General features: G+C 36.9%; 1 protein-coding gene across 1 annotated transcript; it reads right to left on the reverse strand.

The window, feature by feature from the left end:
• Positions 1 to 178: 178 nt before the first annotated feature.
• LOC127830994 (protein SSUH2 homolog) lies at positions 179 to 14,629 on the reverse strand. The gene is made up of 12 exons (XM_052355962.1): positions 14,500 to 14,629; positions 13,281 to 13,540; positions 12,523 to 12,742; positions 10,956 to 11,085; positions 9,572 to 9,632; positions 9,119 to 9,243; positions 7,710 to 7,772; positions 6,591 to 6,694; positions 5,805 to 5,897; positions 5,367 to 5,469; positions 3,685 to 3,789; positions 179 to 1,561 (listed from the first exon to the last, which is right to left on the reverse strand). The coding sequence occupies exons 1-12, from the start codon at positions 14,529 to 14,531 to the stop codon at positions 1,415 to 1,417; spliced, it is 1,443 nt and encodes a 480-aa protein (XP_052211922.1). The 5' UTR covers positions 14,532 to 14,629; the 3' UTR covers positions 179 to 1,414.
• Positions 14,630 to 22,729: the final 8,100 nt, after the last annotated feature.

Below are 22,729 nucleotides of genomic sequence, written 5' to 3' on the forward strand. Positions count from 1 at the left end.
CACTATACCCCCCCACCCCACCCCCCAATTTTTTTTTTGAAATGGTTAAAAAAAACAAATATTTATTTTTAATATTTTATTTTTGAAATACTGTCCAATCATCGCACCCAATAATCCCCCCCCCCCCCCCCCGGATTTTTTTTTTTTCAATTTTTTTCGCATTTTTGCAAGATAATGTATAATGTAATAAATGACCACACCCCCACACTATGCACCCCTCTTCACTCCACCCCTTCCTCCTTTGTGATTGAAATTGAGAGTCCCTTCACCTTTAAAAAGAAAAATAGATGAGCGGTCTGCACCCGCAAGGCGGTGCTCTTGTTTTATTTTTTTGCAACAATGACCTTGACCCTTATATCTGTTTCCCATAGCGTACTCCCAAACTAGGTCTACATGTAAGCAACTCATGCACAACATTTAATTGCAATACCTCCATCCACCTGAAACTGTTGTTCTTTTTTTAGTTACAGTTACCTTGACCTTTACCTGACCATCTCCAAATGCTATCCCAGCCAAGGTCTGCAGGTAAGCTATCTACACACACAATTCCCTTGTAAAACCTTTATTCCAAACTAAAGTTATTGTGAGGAAACAGTTGATATATTTTTAGTCACAGTGAACTTGACCATACTGGCCCAATGCAATCCAAGCTGGGTCTCCATTTGAATGTAATTACTCCACACCAACTGAAGTTATTGAGCAGACAATATTTGTCTATTCTTATAAACAATGACCTAAATCTTGACCTGATGAACCCCAAATTCCATACCAAGCAAGGTGGTCTCTATTCAAGCTTAGAAAGTAAGTTTCTTTAAGATTGGTTAATGCAAACTGAAGTTGACGAACAGGACATCACTTATTAGAATGCAGACAATGGAATGTTGGCAATTTAAGATAATTCAAGGGAAATTATTCAAAAGTGTTTAAGGAAATCAGGCTGTTATTAAACTTGGTTGAGATATTATGCTCATTAACATTGTAATCAAGTTTAAATATGATATGATTACAACTATTTGAGTAAAAGAGCGGACAAATTAATTTTGATAATTTTTATATTCAAGGACCATAAAGCTAAAGTGCTTCATTTGATCTGGCTGGTTATCTAATTGCCCAAGATATAATGCCTACAAACATTATCACAAAGTTTCAAGATGATGCAACTAAAATTTTCTTACATATTGACATCTTTTTATTTTAGTGGACACAGCCATTTTCCTTGACGCCGCATGCCCACCTGCAGCAGGTGTTCACATGTTTTTTAAAGAGACATGTCAAAATATTCCACAATTTCAGTCATGTGATAGTCCCTTTTAGGGCACATTTTCCATAGTTGGGACAAACATGGCTACAGGACATTTCTAGTAATCAACCACACTCTGACTGCCAGTAAACCACAACAAACTGTTTGGAATGTTTAGAGAATGGAGCAGCCGCAGCAGCACTGTTGCGGGTAATTTGGGGCGTAGACTTTCTTCTCGAACCCGTACACAAAGAAATCGCTGTCTGCCCCCTTCCACTTGTACAAGGCCTGCGTCACAGGGATGATCCTCACTTGATGGCGCTAAAATGAAATGGGAACATATAAAATTATTACCTGATGTCTTATATAAATGATAAATAATTATTTTTTGCTATTTCCTCGTCCAAAAAGAAATTTGCAATGTTTTAAACTGTTACCGGTGAATATCGAACTGTTGACCGGTCAACAGTTTGAACTGTTGCCCGCTGGAATAATGACGTCATTTCGTCAAATACTGACGTCATTTTACAGTTAGACAGTCAAAATTATTTATTTTATCGATTACTGTTGTGTGTAAATAAAAATTAAGTTTGCTGTTATTTCTATGTTGGAAATTTGATCTGGTAATAAAACACTTATTTCATGGATGCTTGGTGAACAGTCAAAACTGTTGTCCCACGGTATCAGGGCTGACATTTGGAACTGTTGCCCTCGGCCTATCGGCCTCGGGCAACAGTACCAAAGTCATCCCGGATACCTTGGGAAACAGTTTTGACTGTTCACCGCGCATCCATGAAATAAGTGTATACTGTAAAGTGTTGAAATGGTGGCCAGCTTAATAGTCCACAAATAATTTTACATTTCAAACTTTACTTACAAAATTTTCTATAGGAAATCTGATCAATGTAACAACAAATTCCCACATTGGTCTTAATCATATAGTTTATAAACAGGTTATAGCATGTGATGATTCTGGAAGGGTGTGAAGTATGAAGAAAGCACACTATGTTTGAATCATGAGTATAGTAAAGTAACTACTGTGAAACCATTTATTTTCGTCAGCACAAAATTTCGTCCTTTTAAAAAAAATGACTATTTCGTCAGCACTTAAATTCGTCAATTTTTGGTTTTGAAAAAAAAAGCGCCCGATTTGTTTGTAATGTTTGTAATACGCGGTTGCGAAAAAAACGTGCTGGGGAAAGCTGGGTGACACTTGGTAGTCACTTGCAGGAGGTGGGCCTTGTTTGGCATATGCCAATTAACAAGTCTGTTATTTCAGGTGATAGTAACTGTCCCTTATTATTTTATGTCATTGACACGTTCTTTGTTATGATTAGAGGATAAGTGGGACTGAATAAGCGTTAACGAGTGTTTTAAACAACGAAGCCAATTGCCAATTAGTCTTTTTCCATTACAATCACGGACAACCAAACACAAATTAATATGTTCTTTATTAATTTGTAATAAAACCGCAGAAGATATTTCAGTCAGGTGTTGATCACACATCGTCATATTTTAATTGAGTATAATAGTATTGTCTTTAATCCGGATTCACCGCGTGTTGGCTGTATAATCTGCAACACCCCTGAAAAACACAATACACACAATAAGTAATAAAGGTGTTAACAATTTGCGCTAATCAACACTATTATACCTAAACGAAGTCGATGCATTCGATACAGCCTTATTGCATTCGCGTTTTACAGGAAATGTCAGTTGTCAGTACACTATATAATGTACACCCCTTTGTGTCAAAACCAGATTTAACTTGAGTGTGAATAGTCGACTGTTTCATGTTCTTTGTATCAATACCATCTGGGTATTCGGACGTTCAAAAAATTTACCTACGGCTTAGCGTTCACGCCGACTAACGCATTTAGCAATATAACTTGTGTTTTTTTTGTCACTATTTCTTTACTTGCAAAAAATACTAGTGGCTTAAAACTTACCTTGCAATCTTTTTTTCTCGTATTTCACGAGTGTGCGAGTGTTAATTTCGAGCCCTGTGTATATGCGTGGATAATGCTGGATTTAAATGCCTCATGCCTACGGTAATTCAGTCTTTGTTTCAAATATGGGACAAGATTATTCGTTAGGATCTTGAATTCGTCCATCGGTCGAAGGACAAAAAAGACGACAATTAATGTCTGACGAATAATAATGGTTTAACAGTATTCCATTTGAACCAAGCACTTTTGAACACAATTAAATTCATTTCATACAAACAATGTTTTCTTTCATTAGAACCAATGTCATTTTTATATGCTCTGAATTATTTACAGTGGACAGGAGCTTCAAAAGAACAAATTCACATGTTATTGTTTTTTCATTTCATTCAACATATTAACAAAGCAAAGTTACAAAACCAAAGTCAAAATATTTGTCATATTTCTATAAGTTTTGGACCCCCTGTTACAAAGTCCCATCTGCCACCTGTACAGTACCTGCATGAGAATCCTCTCAGAGGGAAAGGCAGAGGCGTGTTGGGCCACCAGTCTGTTGGAAGCGTTGTTTATCTCACCGTCTGGGAAATGATTCACTGGCCACACCTTGAACAGACATACAACAGTGGGAAAAGAATGCATAGAGCACTACAGAAATAATACATAGAGCACTGCAGAAATAACACATAGAGCACTGCAGAAATAATACATAGAGCACTGCAGAAATAATACATAGAGCACTGCAGAAATAATACATAGAGCACTGCAGAAATAATATATTGAGCGCTGCAGACAAATACATAGAACACAGCCCAAATTATACATAGAGCACTGCAAATATAAATTTATGTTTTAATGATTATTTTAAGCTTCTAAGTCACATATTGAAAACATTGCAAAATATTTTTTGGCAAATAAATAAAAACAAGATACTACTGGTATTAAATAGAACTAACTGAAAGAACATTGTTGACCAGTATCAAACTCCCAATGTACTTGGTTTAGTCACTTCAAAGTAAATTTCAAACGTATCTCAAGATGCTTTACAGCTATGTATAACTCTCAGATTGTTGTGGTAAAATCACCATGTGGGTATAAATAACCAATTCATTTCACTTCCAGTGTCCTTGAGATGACAAACACAATTAGTTCAAAATAACAATTTGTACTAAGTGTCATTTAACCCTTTCCCACTCAGTTAAAATGGCTATGTGCAAACAGCATAAAACCAGAACAGCCTGTGAGTAACTCACATTTTTACTCGCAGTCTGTTCAGGTTTTATGCTGTTTGCTGCTCATCAGTATGTAAGATGTAAGGGTTGGAAATGAAGCCTTAAAAACTTGAATTTAGTAACAAGCGATGTGTTTGTGAAACACTATGTCCCCATATATTTGACCTTTGACCTTGAAGGATGACCTTGCCCTTTCACCACTCAAAATGTGTAGCTCCATGAGATACACATGCATGCCAAATATCAAGTTGCTATCTTCAATATTGCAAAAGTGTACATTAAATGAGCAATTTTGACCCATATATTTGACCTTTGACCTTGAAGGATGAAATTGACCTTGACTTTTTACCACTTAAAATGTGCAGCTCCATGAGATTCACATGCATGCCAAATATGAAGTTGCTATCTTTAATATTGCAAAATTTATGGCAAATGTTAAAGTTTGGGCAAACAAACACACAAACCAACCAACCAACCAACAAACCAACAGACAGGGCAAAAACAAAACGTCCCCCACTATAGTACAAATGTGTCAAAATACGTATATAAGTGGAAACTGGTTAAGCAGCCTAGTCTAATCCCCAACCAAGCTCATAATTTTTCATCCGTATTGAAATATTTGCAAATTATTTTTTTAAATATATTACTAGTTCATAACTATAAATCACTCAATAGGCATACATACAAATAATAATACCATTACATTAAATAAGCTATACGAATCATGTTTGGCATGATGGTCATAGGGCCTTTACAACCTGATATAAGATAAATAAAGTTTAAAATCAATTCTAAATTGAGCAATGAATTAAGAAAGGTAAATAATAATTCATTAATTAAATCCCTGTTTATGAAGACAGTTTTCCAGGAAGAGATGTCATGTAGAGGGTGCCAGTAGAATGTCGCCCAGACTTCTCTTAAAGATAAAATTAAACAAAAGTGTGCATTTACTCTTGGTTGCGTCTCTGAAAACGCCACTTGGCCGCTGACTGTACGAATCAGATGGTCTGGCAGCATGGTACGCTCAACGATGTGATCTTGAAGGTGGTTAGTCCTACAAATAGCAACACAAAACATTAAATTTGCTCGCATAGAGATTTGTTTATTTGTTTTGAACTATAGCTATAAAAGAAGAGTTGTTATTCCCCTGATATATAAAAACTGTTTGCTTGTCCATGGACATCATCTTCTCAAGGGAACATGCTGCTTTTTTTATTTGTCCAAATAAACAATCTGATAAAAGACCTTCATGGGAATATTCCTAAGTTTGGTCAACAAAATATAACGAATATTATAAAGAAAAAAAGACAGCATACACATTGATGCTGCCCAGATGCAGTGCCTTAGTGTACATTATTACCTACATCAAAATACAGAACCAAAACCTACCATATAATGGTGAGGCGGATGTAACACTTGAGGTTACAGTGACCTTGGCATCCTGAACATGTGACCATGCCGTAACCATGGCATGTGTCACACCTGAAACAAATGGCAGAATTATGTGAGTAGCAAATGAAAATAAGCATTCATTTTTTTTATAACTTTTTGCAGTTTTCCTCAGCATATCAGTGCTACTAACACTTTACCTGGGTCAGAGGGTTTACCAATACCACATGCACTTATAAGTAGCCGGTATTTCTGTACTTGAATCGGAGATAGGTGGGGAATGGCCATAGAAATAAATTAATGACCAATCAATACAAGTTAAGTGGCCTGGCTGTTAATCGCACCCATGATCCTTAGAATTGTAGTAAAGCAATCTAACAGATGAGCTTGCCTACCCAGTTTTAAACATTGTGGTCCACAGAAAAAAATAAACAATTTCCAAAATTCAGAGGGTCATACCTCTGTTACGACACAGGTAATTTGGATGAAATAACAAGAAACAATTATTATTTCATAGCATCTTTCCAATAATGTATGTATAACAATCCACAATGTATTGTTGATTTAAAAATAGTCTGTCATCACATCACAGAAATGTGGATGTCTACAGATAGACAAAACACAGACAGATGTCCACGGTGAATTCAGTAAATCATGCTGTACTTTGTTGCAATTGGTTTAAAAAAACAATATAATACTTTGTTCAAAGACATTATCTTTTTACTGGCAGAAAAATTAAAAAAAAAATCAAACTCCAGATTTTAAGGAAACAACACAATGTGCAACCTTCTTCTTCCATGGCCATGACACCAGTGACAGCGCTCCCTCTCATACTCCCCGTTGCGGTACTCAGTCTTGTGACCGTTACCATTACACCAGGTACAGCGCACCTGGCAAACACAATACACAAACTGGTCAAAGCCCTTGTCCACCAAACATAATTCTATGCAAAATGAGCCTCGCTCTGTGAAAAGGGGGTTTAATGCTTGTGCGTAAAGTGTCGTCCGAAATGGAGGCTAATCAGGGACGAAACTTTCTGCTTTTATTGTATTTTTCGTTTGAAGAAAGTCTCTTATCAGCAAATATTAAGTTTTGTCGGACTGCACAGGCTAATCTGGGACAAAACTTTACGCACATGCATTAAACCCCCTTTTCACAAAGTATGGCCCAATGTATTTGATTGATAACTCAGAAATGCATTCAGCTCTATGCAGGTGTGAATGGAATAATAAACATGTCCCATCAGACTAACAAATTGCTTTTTTAGTTTGTCCTGACTAAGTATTTGGTAAGCCATGATAGTGCAACTTCCATTTAGGTTGAGCCTAAAAAACGAATTAAAGTAACCTTAATACTACGCGGTTGTAACATCACAAAAAGTTTAATCCAAGACATGCTTATGTGTACAGTGCAATGAGGGTTAGAGCAGTTTAATCCAAGACATGCTTATGTGTACAGTGCAATTAGGGTTAGAGCAGTTTATCTAAGGCAGTGGGATCCATAGGATTTATCATGTGGCTTCAAAATCAAAATTGATTAGGATTTCCCTCACTGGCTTTATAAATTACATTAGTTAGCTGTACTTGTTCTTTTTTCAAAGATTTATACTTGCAACAAGAAGGCAGTTTCACTTAACAAACATTTCCAATTAATAACCCATTTATGCCTAGCGTCTAGAAAAAAGGCCTTGGCAAACAGCGTAGACCCAGATGAGACGCCCCATGATGTGATGTCTCATCTGGGTCTGCGCTGTTTGCTCAAAGGAATTTTAGTAAGAAATATTCAAAATATAGAAATAAATATACTAGATGTCCCTAATTTTGGAAATAAATTGGTCCAATTTAGAAGGATGGGAGAGTCCACTAGGCATAAATGGGTTACGGACAGATATTGTATTTTTCTTACCCTGCCCCGCCCAAAACATCTGTGACAGCGAATCCTTCCCATGGCTAAACAGTTGTGACATGGCTGGAAACAATTGAACAGTTATTATTCAACGTGATAAGTTTGTCTATCTTACCTCCAACAAAATACCAATTTTCTAAGGCTATGGTATATGCTACACTGTTTTTTTCAATATTTGCTCCACCAGTACAGGATTAACACGTGCTTATATCCAGTAAGTAAAAACATTGTTTAAATACAAATCTTGAAAAAGTATGTTACAGCTTTTACATCAGCCTTCAATGAAAACAAACTTTCAAAAGTTCGAGAAAATCTTTATAGGCGCATCAGCTGATTTTCTGTCTTTAATATGAAGGGCACACTTTTGTCCCGAGTACGACCAACATTTTGTTTAACCAATTCTTATATTCAAGACTCATCTCTCTTCTTTATTACATAAATACTTATTTTGTAGACTAGTAAACAGCGTGAAAATATGTCCAAACAAGCAAATTCGTTGAATTGATATCCCCCGCCAATATGCTTCTGGACACAAAAGTGTTATATTTGACACTCAAAAAAGCATTTTTTTCAAGATTTTTTCATAACTCCGTTATTAACAGATGTTGTACAATGACATTTGGCTTGCATCATCCTCTTATCCATATATATACTCATACCAAGTTTCAATGAAATCCGCCAAAGCACTTCCAAGATATGGCTCCGGACGGACGGACGGAAAGACGGATGGACGGAAAGATGGACAGACGGATGGACGAACAACGCCAAAACAATATCCCTCCGCCTATGGCAGGGGATAAAAAAAACAACCTATGTTTCCAAGTTCAGTGCTGGTTTTTGTATACTTCATGTTGTATGATATTACATTGATAGACAAAGTATCTAAAAATACTGATCATTAAAAAGTCTGCTAGAAATGTCAAAATTATGCAGCTAATTTTGTATGATGTATTTTCATTTGATGAATATGACTTAAGAAATAGGATTAAATACAATAGTTGATCATTATAGCACAAGTTTAGAAGACCCGATTTAAGATCTCATCACAGAACATTCTGAACTTGAATCGTACTTGACCCATTCAATACAAGACTATTGCCAAGCAATATAAGTCCCCTACCGGTGAAACTCCAATATTTCCAGCAATATTTCTAGTCTATTTGTTGCCATATCAACCAGAATTCTTGACATAGGAACAAAATGAAATGACGTGCATAATCTCCCTATTGCCATCTGTCCATGTTTCATGAAAAATATGAAGAACTTTTAAAATTATCGCAGGATCCAGAAAAGTGTGACAGAATAACGGACTGGCTGACAGACACACAGAGCGCAAACCATTAGTCCCCTCCGGTTTCACCGGCAGGGAACTAAAAATGTTAAGAATATTACTGCAAATGTAGGCTTACTTTGACAGAAGCTGTGTGGGGGACTTCAATGAATGTTTTCTGGTTCTGGAACATCGCTGGGGGCGTGGCCTGTATGTCCCAGGGTCCGGGGGCTGGGCCGTTGTGGGGGCCATCAATCACCTGACCTGTGAGAACAGGGAGCTTGATTATACAAACATGTCATGTCAAATATCAGGAATCTTACTGATACACAAATCTAAACGAAATACTAGTGATCCTGTTGACATACTTTTTCTTACCTGATATAAAAGTAATCTTATGGTGACAAAAAATCATGAGAAATAATAGTGATATTATTGATACATAATTTGTCACATGAAATAATTGTACTCTTATTGAAAAACAATTTTTGCACCAGGAATTACCCAAGTAATTCTTGGATTTTAAGTCCAGCTCTCAACCAACTCAGCAAGCTGGTCGGGAACTGGCTAATCTAGCATTTCAAATACTTACCCTTATACGGTTCATAGGCCCAGGCTGTGGATCGCGCTTCCCCAAATGTCTCCAATGTATACTGAAACAAACAAACAGACAAAATGGTAACCACAGTTAGGCCACTGCAAGTATCAACATTAACCATGGTAAAGTAAACTGCCCAACAGTCTGAGTCCAGTAATATGCAGTATATGCAGTTTGGGCCCATAGTAAATTGGCTGGACTGTAAGCATTCTACAGACCCAAACTGCATATCACTGGACTCAGAAATATGCAATTTGTGCCTGTAGAATGCTTACTGTCCAGGTAGCCAGTTTACTATGATGGCCAAACTTTTGGGTTCAGCCAATTAATAATGAGAATATTGCATTTGTTTTATACCAAGCTAAAAACTTGTGTTTATTATTTGTTGTTGTTTTTTTATATATTCAGAAAACACTGTTTATTTGATTTGAACAGTTTAAAAAGCCATTTATAATATTCACAAATTGTTGTTTGTTGGTTGATTAAATTATTGCGACACAAATCTAATTTGATTCACATTAAGGTCTAAAAAATATTTTGCAATGAAATAAGAATCATGTATTATTTTTGCTTGGTACTTAAGTTGTAGGGATACGAAAGGTCAATAACAAGCTGTTTAACTTCCTTTGACCTGTAAGCATGATATTGACCTTGAAATTATCTGCCTAAATTAACTGACAAAGTTAAATCATTATTATTTGCAGGACATTAATTTTCGTAAATTTCATGGGTTGACAGATCAACAAATTCAACACAAACACAGGGAAAAATGACCGACGCTAACTCCTTGTCTTTTCCCAAAATAAACAATCCACAAGTTTACATCTCCACAACAAAAGTTTTTAATTAAAAACCTTGAAATTTCATGTGAAAAACTATAAATGATTTTACAGAAAATTATGAAACTGCAGTGCTGGCAAGATTAAAAACATATAATTGTACAGATAATATGACAGACAAATGTTTAATAATGGGAATACATTATTTCCTTCTGACATTTCCTTCTGATCCATGGAAAGACTAAGTCTCATAGCACATGTGATTAAGGTTTTAAAGTTCAGTATTTCAGTATTTCATCAAATATTTGCACAACTAAATTGAATTTCAAAAGGTGCCTACTGTTTGTGCATGGAGGGGAAGTCCTTCAGAGGAGAAGCAAAATGGAGCATGGCTCAACATCTATCTAGTGCCCTCTATATCTATTGCCATCTAAATATATTGCCCTCTCAATATTTTGCCCTCTAAATCTATTGCCCTCATAATCTGTTGCCCTCTAACTATTTTACCCTTTACATATATTTCCCTCTTAATATATAGCTCTCTAAATCTTTTCCTACCTTTGTGGATCGATGAAAAAGCAATCGCAGCAAATACTTACATGAAAGGCGCTTGAAGCTATGAGGTCAGTTAAGGTCAGTTCAGTGGCAGCCCCTTTCCCATAACAGCAATTTTCCGCAACGTGCTGAAGCAATGCCTGGCGAGCCTCGTGTTCATCAATCCGTGGCAAACTAACAAAAAGAGCAGAGAAAGACCCTTTGTGAAAGTGTGGTACAAGCACATTAAACTCTGTGGTATGGGCACCATACATTTTCTGTAATTATTATTATTAAAAATGCATTTTAATTCTTAAAAAAGAGCACCACATCACAGGTGCCAACGCTCGGCTGCAGGTGCAGTTTTGAATAAATGACAGCTTGTCAAAAAAAACAAGGGCTGTTTGTAAAACATGCATGCATCCCATATGGGCTATAAGTTGTAGTAGCAGCCATTGTCTGAATACGTTTTTTGTCACTGTGAACAACGGTGGTGGTGGTGGTGGTGGTGGTGGTGGTGGTGGTGGTGGTGGTGGTGGTGGTGGTGGTGGTGGTGGTGGTGGTGGTGGTGGTGGTGGTGGTGGTGGTGGTGGTGGTGGTGGTGGTGGTGGTGGTGGTGGTGGTGGTGGTGGTGGTGGTGGTGGTGGTGGTGGTGGTGGTGGTGGTGGTGGTGGTGCAACCTTAATTTCATTTTTGCACGATGTTTATTGATACAATGCATTACAAAAATGCAGTTAGCCTTACATTTGGTAAAATTTAAATAAATTACAAGGGAGGAAAATGCTGTAATTTTTTTTAAAACTTATTGCATTTGTTTCCCCTGTATATAAGAAAGATATAATAGTGTATTACCTCCCCTGTCCTGCTTATATTTATATTAATCAACAAAATTAAACATAAACACAATATTTAATATACAAAATATACAAAAAATCTCATATTCTGATATTTTTTACTGATCCACTGTATTTTACTAAAAAGATGATGTTTCATTGGACTGATAATTATAGATTTAGGATTACAGACCAGTTGCTTCAGTAATATTGTTCAGAGTGTGCCCTGTTTGCCGCGTATGCATTCTCGAGTTATCATTCAAAAACCATTTTACTATTTAGAGTCACCGTGACCTTGACCTTTGACCTAGTGACCTCAAAATCAATAGGGGTCATCTGCGAGTCATGATCAATGTACCTATGAAGTTTCATGATCCTAGGCGTATGCATTCTTGAGTTATCATCTGACAACCACCTGGTGGGCAGACCGACCGACCGACAGACAGACAGACCGACATGAGCAAAGCAATATACCCCCTCTTCTTCGAAGGGGGGCATACAATTTTTTTTTTAGAGGTCACAGTGACTTTGACCTAGTGACCCAAAAAAGGGGTGTGGCATGTAGAGCTCATCAAGGTGCATCTACATATGAAGTTTCAAAGTTTTGGGTTGAAGCACTTTGATTTTAGAGCAAAATGTCAAGGTTTTAGCACGTACGTTGCGGATGGTGGAAGACATGACGAGCTGGCTATGACAATAACTCGACTTTTCTCAGAAAACAGCTGAGCTAAAAATGAAGAAACAATAAACTTATAGCACAAGAAGTGCAATTTCCAACTACGGGGTGTTTTTTTCATACTCATGTAATTGCTCCCTCCTAGGCGGTTCTCTCACACTCTCCTCATAGCTAGGAGGCTGCAACATTGCACCATCAAACCCAATATTGGAGTACCCCACCACTGAGTCCATCTTCTCCAGAGGCGGTGCAGATGGTGCAGTGGGCCCCGCATTGGGATTGTCCTCCATGTCTGTGTCCGGTGTAGGCCCTTGCCACTGGACCTGAACATCACCTGGCGCCGCTAGAAGTGTATGAATACTATAGGGTCAGTGATTTCCCAAGATATCCAAGTTAATAAGTTCCATCCACGTGGGAAAAGTACCTTTGTTACATAGGAAATTCATGACAATGAATCTTCAAAATCAGGAAACATGCCTATTGCTGAAATAATCATGTTTTGAAAAGAAACTTACATTTAATACAAACTGATATGAATGTAACTGCAAATGTATTTTAATTTCTATACAAAATGTAACAAATGCCTAACTATCATCATTGTATATCCAATTAATGTACCTTGGGAACAAATATCCAGGATAGCAATAATATAGGAATCAATGTCCGGGGTGTCAATATAACGTAGGAATCAATGTCCAGGCTGTCAAAATGAGGTAGGAATGATGGTCTTGTTTGTCAAAATAACGTAAGAACAAATGTCCCAGTTTTCAAAACAACATAGGAACAATCCGCCAAGTCAAAATAAGCATAGGAACAATTGTCTGTGGGAACGAAAGTCCAGGATTCAATACTCAAGTCTGTTGCACTTTTTAATCACATACCTTGCCCCTGTGGTGGGTCCACCGGAAATTTCCCAGTTGGGCCAGATGGATATTGTCCCTGTGGGGGCCCCCCTTGGTACTGGCCCGGATACTGCCCTTGTGGGAGGACACCTTGATATTGTCCCTGAGGGGAGCCTAAGGGATATTGCCCCTGTGGAGGGGGCCCCCCTTGGTAGGATCCTGCAGGAGGTCCCCCTTGGTACGAGGGGCCCCCAGCAGGGTATGGTGGCGAGCTAGGGTACACTTGATTCATGCCTGGTCTGAAAAAAGAAATTTACATGATTTATCTCATAATCTACAGAGTCTTTATATGTTTGAACTCTGTCAAGAATAAAATAATAATAAAGTAAAGTAAACTCAGATTTTTCTGTACACAAGGTTCATAAGACAGATTACAGAACATTGCCAAGATTTTATTTTTCCATTAAAACAGATTCCTGTACAAAACCTCTTTTCATCAGAATGATATTTTCATACATGCATCAAGGTCATGCTCATGTTCGCGGGCTATACATCTTCCAATTCAGAAATCACAGAAATTTAAGTGTTGAACAACATGGTATCTTTCAGCGGGGTTATCATATGGTGTATTAGACCTAAAAAAGTTGTCTGTTTCAACTGACTTAATTTTCTCTCATTGTTGTTGCCAATCCTAAATGTTTTTTGTTATTTCAGGCTAAACTTTGTTTATTTTTTGCTACTTTTGATAATATTCGCAAATAAAGGATGCAACAACGTTTTTAACATGGGTATAAGGCTTCTTTACTTGTTGGAAATACTTTTGATGTTTAATTAAATACCTTAAAATGCATTGAAAATAAAATAGTTTAACTGAACAAAAATATTTAGCAATTAAACAATTGCGTCTTGTGTATCACCATCCAGTTCAACAAAAAGCTAATATCATAACAAGGAAGTTATTTATTGATGATTGCTCTCCTTAAAATCAGACACAAAATTAAATAATGCACAAACTAGTGAACATAGGTAAATTTCGGTACCCTGGTATAAAAAATATATCATGTATAGCCCAAAATTGAGAAAACCTGATGATAGAAAACTGTATCAAAACCAAGCAGGCAATTAATTTTCCTTAACACAAAAGTTACTTTCAGTTTCCATTTGAAGATTATTGTTAAGAGTCTTATCCATAAGTTTGTTACCTGTACATGTAAATATGTTTTTTTAAGTATAACAAAGTTTAAATTAATGTCCCAACCTTGATCCAAGTAATGGTTTCTTCTCGTCCATCTCTTTAAACAGAACAACAGCAGCCTAGCCCTATTTAAATCAAGCAACTTAATACCAACTATCCTATATACTATCTACTGGGAGGTAAACAACTAAACTGCAGGCTAAATTGGTCTGTAAAGATGAAGGCTAAATCTGATTAACAAAATGTTTGGTTAAGTTGTTCACATTTTTGCAATTTTTAATTTTACCAGTATTCTTTTTTTTGTATAAAGACATTTTTTATAATTTTTAATGTGTAGTACAATCATAAATAACAAATAAAGAAGTCATTGATTGCATTTTAAATGGTTTTCAGTTATTAACACTGTATTTGTGTTGCTCATTCATGAATTGAAATATTCTGATTTTCATTGTAGGATTAATAACACCCCAACATTTTTGTTCAAAATATCAACAAAAATGGAAAAAATTGTCACAAAACCAGGTTTTCAATTTGAAAAAAAAAGGTCGATAAAGGGAGACAATTCAAAATGTGCATTGTTACACCCCTTGTGTCAAATTCAATCAAGTTTTACTCATGGTGACCTTGATTTCAATTTGAAAAAAAAGTCTGATAAAGGGAGACAACTCAAAATGTGCATTGTTACATATTGTTAATAGTGACCCCCCTTGTTTCAAATTCAATCTATTTTTAGTCATGGCGACCTTGACCTTGGAGATATCGACGTAATTCTTTGCAGGACACACCGTCCAATGATGGTAAACAAATGTGCCAAATGATTTTAACATCTCACAATGAATGACATGGTTATGGCCCGGACAAGCTCATTTATGGCTATTTTTGACCTTTGAACTCAAAGTGTGACCTTGACCATGGAGATATTGACATAATTTTTTCGCCCGACACACCGTCTAATGATGGTGAACAAATGAGCCAAATGATTTTAAAATCTCACAATGAACGACAAAGTTATTGCCCGGACAAGCTTTTTCCGCCTGCCCGCCGACATTCGCCAATCTATAACGAAGACCTGGTTAAAAATTGCTCATAAACCCCAAAAATGACATGAATTTAATCAAATTTAACGAAAAAGTCAAAAGCACATTGCCCTGAAAAAGTACTTTCAGCAATTTTTGCCCGCAGTCAAAATGCTAAAATGGCCTGCATTTTAAAAATGTTCTGCCTTGTGTAGTACTGCATGTGCCTTGTATTTCACAATAGATTTGACAGCTGATAAACATTCAAGGCTAAAGTGTATCATTTAATGGTCCAACAGTGATTATGTTATTTATAATCATGATAGCTTACATACTTAAGATCTTATGCTTAATTGAAAAGTCATTAACCTTTATAATAGCAATTACATAATGAATTTAACACCAATTAATTAGCAAGCAAATATGAATGTATGTTTATTGATTTTTTTTTGTATAACTTGAAATGTATAAGAAAATACACTGCAAACAAGGGCTGTTTGTAAAACATGCATGCCCCCCATATGGGCTGTCCGTTGTAGTGGCAGACATTGTGTGAATACGTTTTTTGTCACTGTGAACTTGACCTTTAACCTAGTGAACTGAAAATCAATACGGGTCATCTGCGAGTCACGATCAATGTACCTATGAAGTGTCATGATCCTAGGCAAAAGCGTTCTTGAGTTATCATCCAAAAATCATTTTACTATTTCGGGTAATCGTGACCTTGACCTTGTGACCTCAAAATCAATAGGGGTCATCTGCGAGTCATGATCAATCTACCTATGAAGTTTCATGATCCTAGGCAAAAGCGTTCTTGAGTTATATTCCGAAAACCATTTTACTATTTCGGGTCACCGTGACCTGGACCTTTGACCTAGTGACCTCAAAATCAATAGGGGTCATCTGCGAGTCTTGATCAATCTACCCATGAAGTTTCATGATCCTAGGCGTATGCATTCTTCAGTTATCATCCGGAAACCATTTTACTATTTCGGGTCACCGTGACCTCGACCTTTGACCTAGTGACCTCAAAAACAATAGGGGTCATCTGCGAGTCATGATCAATCTACCCATGAAGTTTCATGATCCTAGGCGTATGCATTCTTGAGTTATCATCCGGAAACCATTTTACTATTTCGGGTCACCGTGACCTTGACCTTTGACCTAGTGACCTCAAAATCAATAGGGGTCATCTGCAAGTCATGATCAATCTACCCATGAAGTTTCATGATCCTAGGCGTATTCGTTCTTGAGTTATCATCTGGAAACCATTTTACTATTTCGGGTCACCGTGACCTTGACCTTTGACCTAGTGACCTCAAAATCAATAGGGGTCATCGGCGAGTCATGATTAATCTACCTATGAAGTTTCATGATCCTAGGCGTATGCGTTCTTGAGTTATCATCCGGAAACCACCTGGTGGACGGACCGACCGACCGACATGAGCAAAGCAATATACCCCCTCTTCTTCGAAGGGGGGCATAATAATGGAATACCAATGAAAAACAAGGGCTGTTTGTAAAACATGCATGCCCCCCATATGGGCTGTCCGTTGTAGTGGCAGCCATTGTGAAAATACGATTTTTGTCACTCAGACCTTGACCTTTGACCTAGTGTCCTGAAAATCAATAGGGGTCATCTGCGAGTCACGATCAATGTACCTATGAAGTGTCATGATCCTAGTCAAAAGCGTTCTTGAGTTATCATCCGAAAATCATTTTACTATTTCGGGTCACCGTGACCTTGACCTTTGACCTTGTGACCTCAAAATCAATAGGGGTCATCTGCAAGTCATGATCAATCTACCTATGAAGTTTCATGATCCTAGGCGTATGTGTTCTCGAGTTATCATCCGAAAACCATTTTAGTATTTCGGGTCACCGTGACCTTGACCTTTGACCTAGTGACCTCAAAATCAATAGGGGTCATCTGCGAGTTATGATCAATCTACCCATGAAGTTTCATGATCCTAGGCGCATGCGTTCTTGAGTTATCATCCGGAAACCATTTTACTATTTCGGGTCACCGTGACCTTGACCTTTAACCTAGTGACCTCAAAATCAATAGGGGTCATCTGCAAGTCATGATCAATCTACCCATAAAGTTTCATGATCCTAGGCGTATGCGTTCTTGAGTTATCATTCAAAAACCATTTTTTCTATTACGGGTCACCGTGACCTTGACCTTTGACCTAGTGACCTCAAAATCAATAGGGGTCATCTGCGAGTCATGATCAATGTACCTATGAAGTTTCATGATCCTAGGCCAAAGCGTTCTTAAGTTATCGTCTAACAACCACATGGTGGACGGACCGACAGACAGACCGACATGAGCAAAGCAATATACCCCCTCTTCTTCGAAGGGGGGCATAATTAGTATGTATTGTTCCCAAGTATTCTGGAGGCTCTGACCAGTGATAGGTCATTTACAGTTAGAACAGCTCATTATTCCGAACTTACTGTTGTAAATCTAGACATCAAATGATATGTTAGTTTTTTCCCATGTGGTTATAAAAAGCTGAAATGAAACTTTAACACTTTTGAATCTGGCTAAAAAAATGTGTTAAAATCATAGAACCAGGAAGTTTGGCACTCTGCAAAATTTACGAGCAATCTTATTTCAGGCAGATATTAAAAAAAAAAATTCATGACTTTAAAAGGATATTATACATTTTTTTAATTTTTCTAATCTGTTTTACAGAAGTTTTTAAGGTAAAATTTACACAATGAGTCAACCAACCACACAGTATGTTAGTAACATACTAATTAGTAAGCCTTTTCTCAACATGATTATGTCTCGTGACTTTGATACTGCATGCTGCAGTGACCCCAGTTATATGTCTCGTGACTTTGATACTGCTGCAGTGACCCCAGTTATATGTCTCGTGACTTTGATACTGCTGCAGTGACCCCAGTTATATGTCTCGTGACTTTGATACTGCTGCAGTGACCCCAGTTATATGTCTCGTGACTTTGATACTGCTGCAGTGACCCCAGTTATATGTCTCGTGACTTTGATACTGCTGCAGTGACCTCAGTTATATGTCTCGTGACTTTGATACTGCTGCAGTGACCCCAGTTATATGTCTCGTGACTTTGATACTGCTGCAGTGACCCCAGTTATATGTCTCGTGACTTTGATACTGCATGCTCCAGTGACCCCAGTTATATGTCTCGTGACTTTGATACTGCTGCAGTGACCTCAGTTATATGTCTCATGACTTTGATACTGCTGCAGTGACCCCAGTTATATGTCTCGTGACTTTGATACTGCTGCAGTGACCCCAGTTATATGTCTCGTGACTTTGATACTGCATGCTGCAGTGACCCCAGTTATATGTCTCGTGACTTTGATACTGCTGCAGTGACCTCAGTTATATGTCTCGTGACTTTGATACTGCTGCAGTGACCTCAGTTATATTATGTCTCGTGACTTTGATACTGCTGCAGTGACCCCAGTTATATGTCTCGTGACTTTGATACTGCTGCAGTGACCCCAGTTATATGTCTCGTGACTTTGATACTGCTGCAGTGACCCCAGTTATATGTCTCGTGACTTTGATACTGCATGCTGCAGTGACCCCAGTTATATGTCTCGTGACTTTGATACTGCATGCTGCAGTGACCCCAGTTATATGTCTCGTGACTTTGATACTGCTGCAGTGACCCCAGTTATATGTCTCGTGACTTTGATACTGCATGCTGCAGTGACCCCAGTTATATGTCTCGTGACTTTGATACTGCATGCTGCAGTGACCCCAGTTATATGTCTCGTGACTTTGATACTGCATGCTGCAGTGACCCCAGTTATATGTCTCGTGACTTTGATACTGCTGGAGTGACCCCAGTTATATGTCTCGTGACTTTGATACTGCATGCTGCAGTGACCCCAGTTATATGTCTCGTGACTTTGATACTGCATGCTGCAGTGACCCCAGTTATATGTCTCGTGACTTTGATACTGCATGCTGCAGTGACCCCAGTTATATTTAGGTATAACAGCTGGATACTGAGGTGTGTTAATTTTATCTTACAATACCATTTTATTTTATTATTTTCAATATTAACTAGAAATGCATCATTAACAACAAATATTTGGCCACAGACAAGTCCACAGTTACAGTTGACACGAACAAGACAAAGGGCAATATATTTCAGGCAAAGCTAATTGCCGCCAATAGGTATTACTTGTCTACACGTTAATTTGAGGTCATCCAGATTTGGTTTTATTTGAAAGTTTGACAGAAATCCGCAAGAGGATTCAAATTTTGAAAAAAACACCCACATAGTTTGGGAACTACAGAAAAAAACATCAAAGGACTATGTTTATGCCAACACTCATCGCAGCCAAGATTCCGTTCTTTCTTACCATCATCTACACAGTTGTTAAAGTTATTACCCTATGAAAGTTGGAACGTGATCCACCCTGTAGCTAAAGAGAAGGTGAAATAAACACACAATTTTGTGGATATTTATACCAGTCAAAAATTCAAAAGGCCATAATTCTGCAGAAACTTGTTGAAGCCAAAATTCCTTTCTTTAAAATCATCTACACATTAATGTCATTCAACTGTGCGCGAAATCCACCTAGAAGTTCAAGAGATTGAAAACACAAGCTTAATTCAGGACGAAGGTAAGTAGGGACAGTCGAAAAAGTTCAATACTTGATGCCTTCTAATCCATGGGAACATAATTGAGTCAATATTAAAACATATGTTTGCATTTTGTATATTCCTTAAAGGTACATGATAAGTTGCTGCTCATCATAATGGCCTGACTTGAGGGTGATTATTGCATAAATAAAAAAGCAGCTTGTCATAATGTCTCTTTAAATTTTTTGTTCTGGGGACTTATTTTGATTTTTGATTCTTCAAAAGCTTGAATAATAAAGGAAGAGAAGAAAGTGAGAGAAGACAATTTGTGTTTTGTTTTATTTATCATTTGTTTCTAACATGATTACAGGAATTAGGATTACAGTATATAATGATTTGTTTTTTTAAATTTCTTGACAAGTCTTTGCTCCTGGTATTTTTCTTGTTTATGTAAATTTCAATTTGAAAAAAACCTTATGTGCCCAGTGGTCTGACTAGTCTTATTGCAGCAAAATGAGTTACATGATCATAACCAAACACAACTGATCCAAGAAAAACATTTTCAGAAATATTTGGGAAATTAAAAAGAAATATTGAAACTTGAAAGAATTGACGGATAAAGTAGATGCTGCCAGTCAATACTCACATCAATACTCACATCATTTGTATCTGTATACCTTACTCTCATAGTATCAGTCCCCCTCATAGTATCGTGCCTTTAACGAAAAACTTTCAAGAAGTGATGGAAAGTTAATGTGTTTTTCAATTTTTAGAAGTTGTTATTTATCTGATGGTTATCCATGACTATTAAGACGATCATTGACATTCTCATGATTTCCGGTGTTCTTTGGAAAGTAGGTCATGTTTATTCCAGGGTGATGCTATGATTTTTAATTACTTAACACACAATTATGTAAGTTTGTTTATGGATCAATAGAAGCTGTATCAAATGTTTTATATGCTTAATTTTTAATAAAATGTAAAAATATTTTAAGAACAACGTGAGCCCGGGGCAGGGGTAACTTCTTATATACGGGTATATAGGGGTGTGCCGATTTTATGGGGTGTGTTTTTCGACTAAAATTATAGAAATGGGTATGGTTTTGAGCATCTAAGTATAGATATGGGTATTGAAATCAGAAATTTGCTTGTATATAAATGCATATAGATTTGAAAGTATCAGTATCAAAATGGGTATGATAAATGTCATTCTTGTATATAAATGGGTATCAAAAAGTAAATTTCCGTAGCGGGAAAGATGCAGAAACTTGACTGTTTTATCTGTTGCTTGATCGACCAAGATCATGATACTGTGACATCATATATTAGCATATGTCATATATTAAGTGACGAAATCGTTGCATAATCTAAAAGTGCCGGGAAAAGTGCAGTTACTGCAAATTATATATGAAAATTGTGTCGGAATTAGATGACTGTAAAAAATAACCGACTTTACGCTACATGTGAACACGGAATTATACTCTGTCATTCCCGGCTGTCATTGTGACATCTTGGATAATAATATATATTTTGTAGAAAATTGTAATTATGTGTGGAATCAAGAAATCGTTATCACAGGCTTTGATAGTAAATTAAGAAAATATATTTAATTTCTGGTCATACTTAAATATAGGATTTTACTAAAAGTTGAAAACATATTTAAAATTGAGATTTCTATTACGATAGACGAATTGGAAAGTGACCAAACTGTTTTCCCAGACAGTTAAGATATATCTCTAGCTCAACTAAGGGTCCAGTTTATCATAATTCTTGTATTGAAATGGGTCCACTTTTTCCATGGTATCGTATACAAATGGGTATGCTTTTTCAAAATTTCGGAAGTCTCAGCGGGACACCCATACCCTAAACGTGAGCAAGAGTTTCCTTTTTCCATTAAATATTTTTTTTTAGAACAAGCACATGCACATAGTAATACTGTAAATCTTAGCAACCAATCAGAATGGCTGATACTATTAGACAATTGGACATGAAACATATTACTACAGGGAGCTACAAGGTCTAGCCAGTATTTTGTCAAAACATTGCAGATTTAAATGAAGTGTTTGCTGTTATGTCCAAAAATACAAATTTAACTATAGATTGACATAAAACACATGTGTGTTTTTGTATTTGTTTACTTTCACAATTATGTATATATTAAGAGGGCCGATTTTACGGATGTGCTGATATTACGAACAGACATGTTCAGGAACCTATACAAACAAAGGGATGCGCAACCTCACGATATCCCGATACAGCACGCGAAATAAACCGGTGCGAGAGATTTGATAATCTCGATTGATTGGTCCCTGAGAAGTGATAATGCGGCTACACGATATCGATTTCGAGGGATTTCGCTTATTGAGCGGGTTACGTTTTTTCGGATTCAAATTATATTATGTTAAATAAACAAGTACCTTTTCGTTCAATTGTTGCATTGTTGATCTCAAAATCAATCATTAATTAGTCCAATTATTACGCATTATGTCGAACGGGGCCCCAACTATCGGACCCTTTGATGAATATTAATTGCTGGTTGTTTCGCCAGGGTTTAATTGCCGTTGTTTATCGCACGTACATGCATGTACAAAAGACCGGTCTTTTCATAGAATTAAAATGTTACCATGTTTTGTTTAAAATAGAAACATAATCAAGACATGTTGAGTGCAAACAACTCAAAATGTA

The sequence above is a fragment of the Dreissena polymorpha genome, chromosome 5, assembly GCF_020536995.1.
Source record: "Dreissena polymorpha isolate Duluth1 chromosome 5, UMN_Dpol_1.0, whole genome shotgun sequence".
Lineage (NCBI taxonomy): Eukaryota > Metazoa > Mollusca > Bivalvia > Myida > Dreissenidae > Dreissena > Dreissena polymorpha.

What these genes read in the sequence shown, in the direction of transcription:
- LOC127830994 (XM_052355962.1), bottom strand. Translation starts at nt 14,531, where the DNA reads ATGGACGAGAAGAAACCATTACTTGGATCAAG. An exon ending in AGGAGGGAGCAATTACATGA is followed by an intron (nt 11,086 to 12,522) that starts GTATGAAAAAAA and finishes TCTTTTTGTTAG; the next exon opens with TTTGCCACGGATTGATGAAC. An exon ending in TTTCAGAGACGCAACCAAGA is followed by an intron (nt 3,790 to 5,366) that starts GTAAATGCACAC and finishes TGTCTGTTCAAG; the next exon opens with GTGTGGCCAGTGAATCATTT.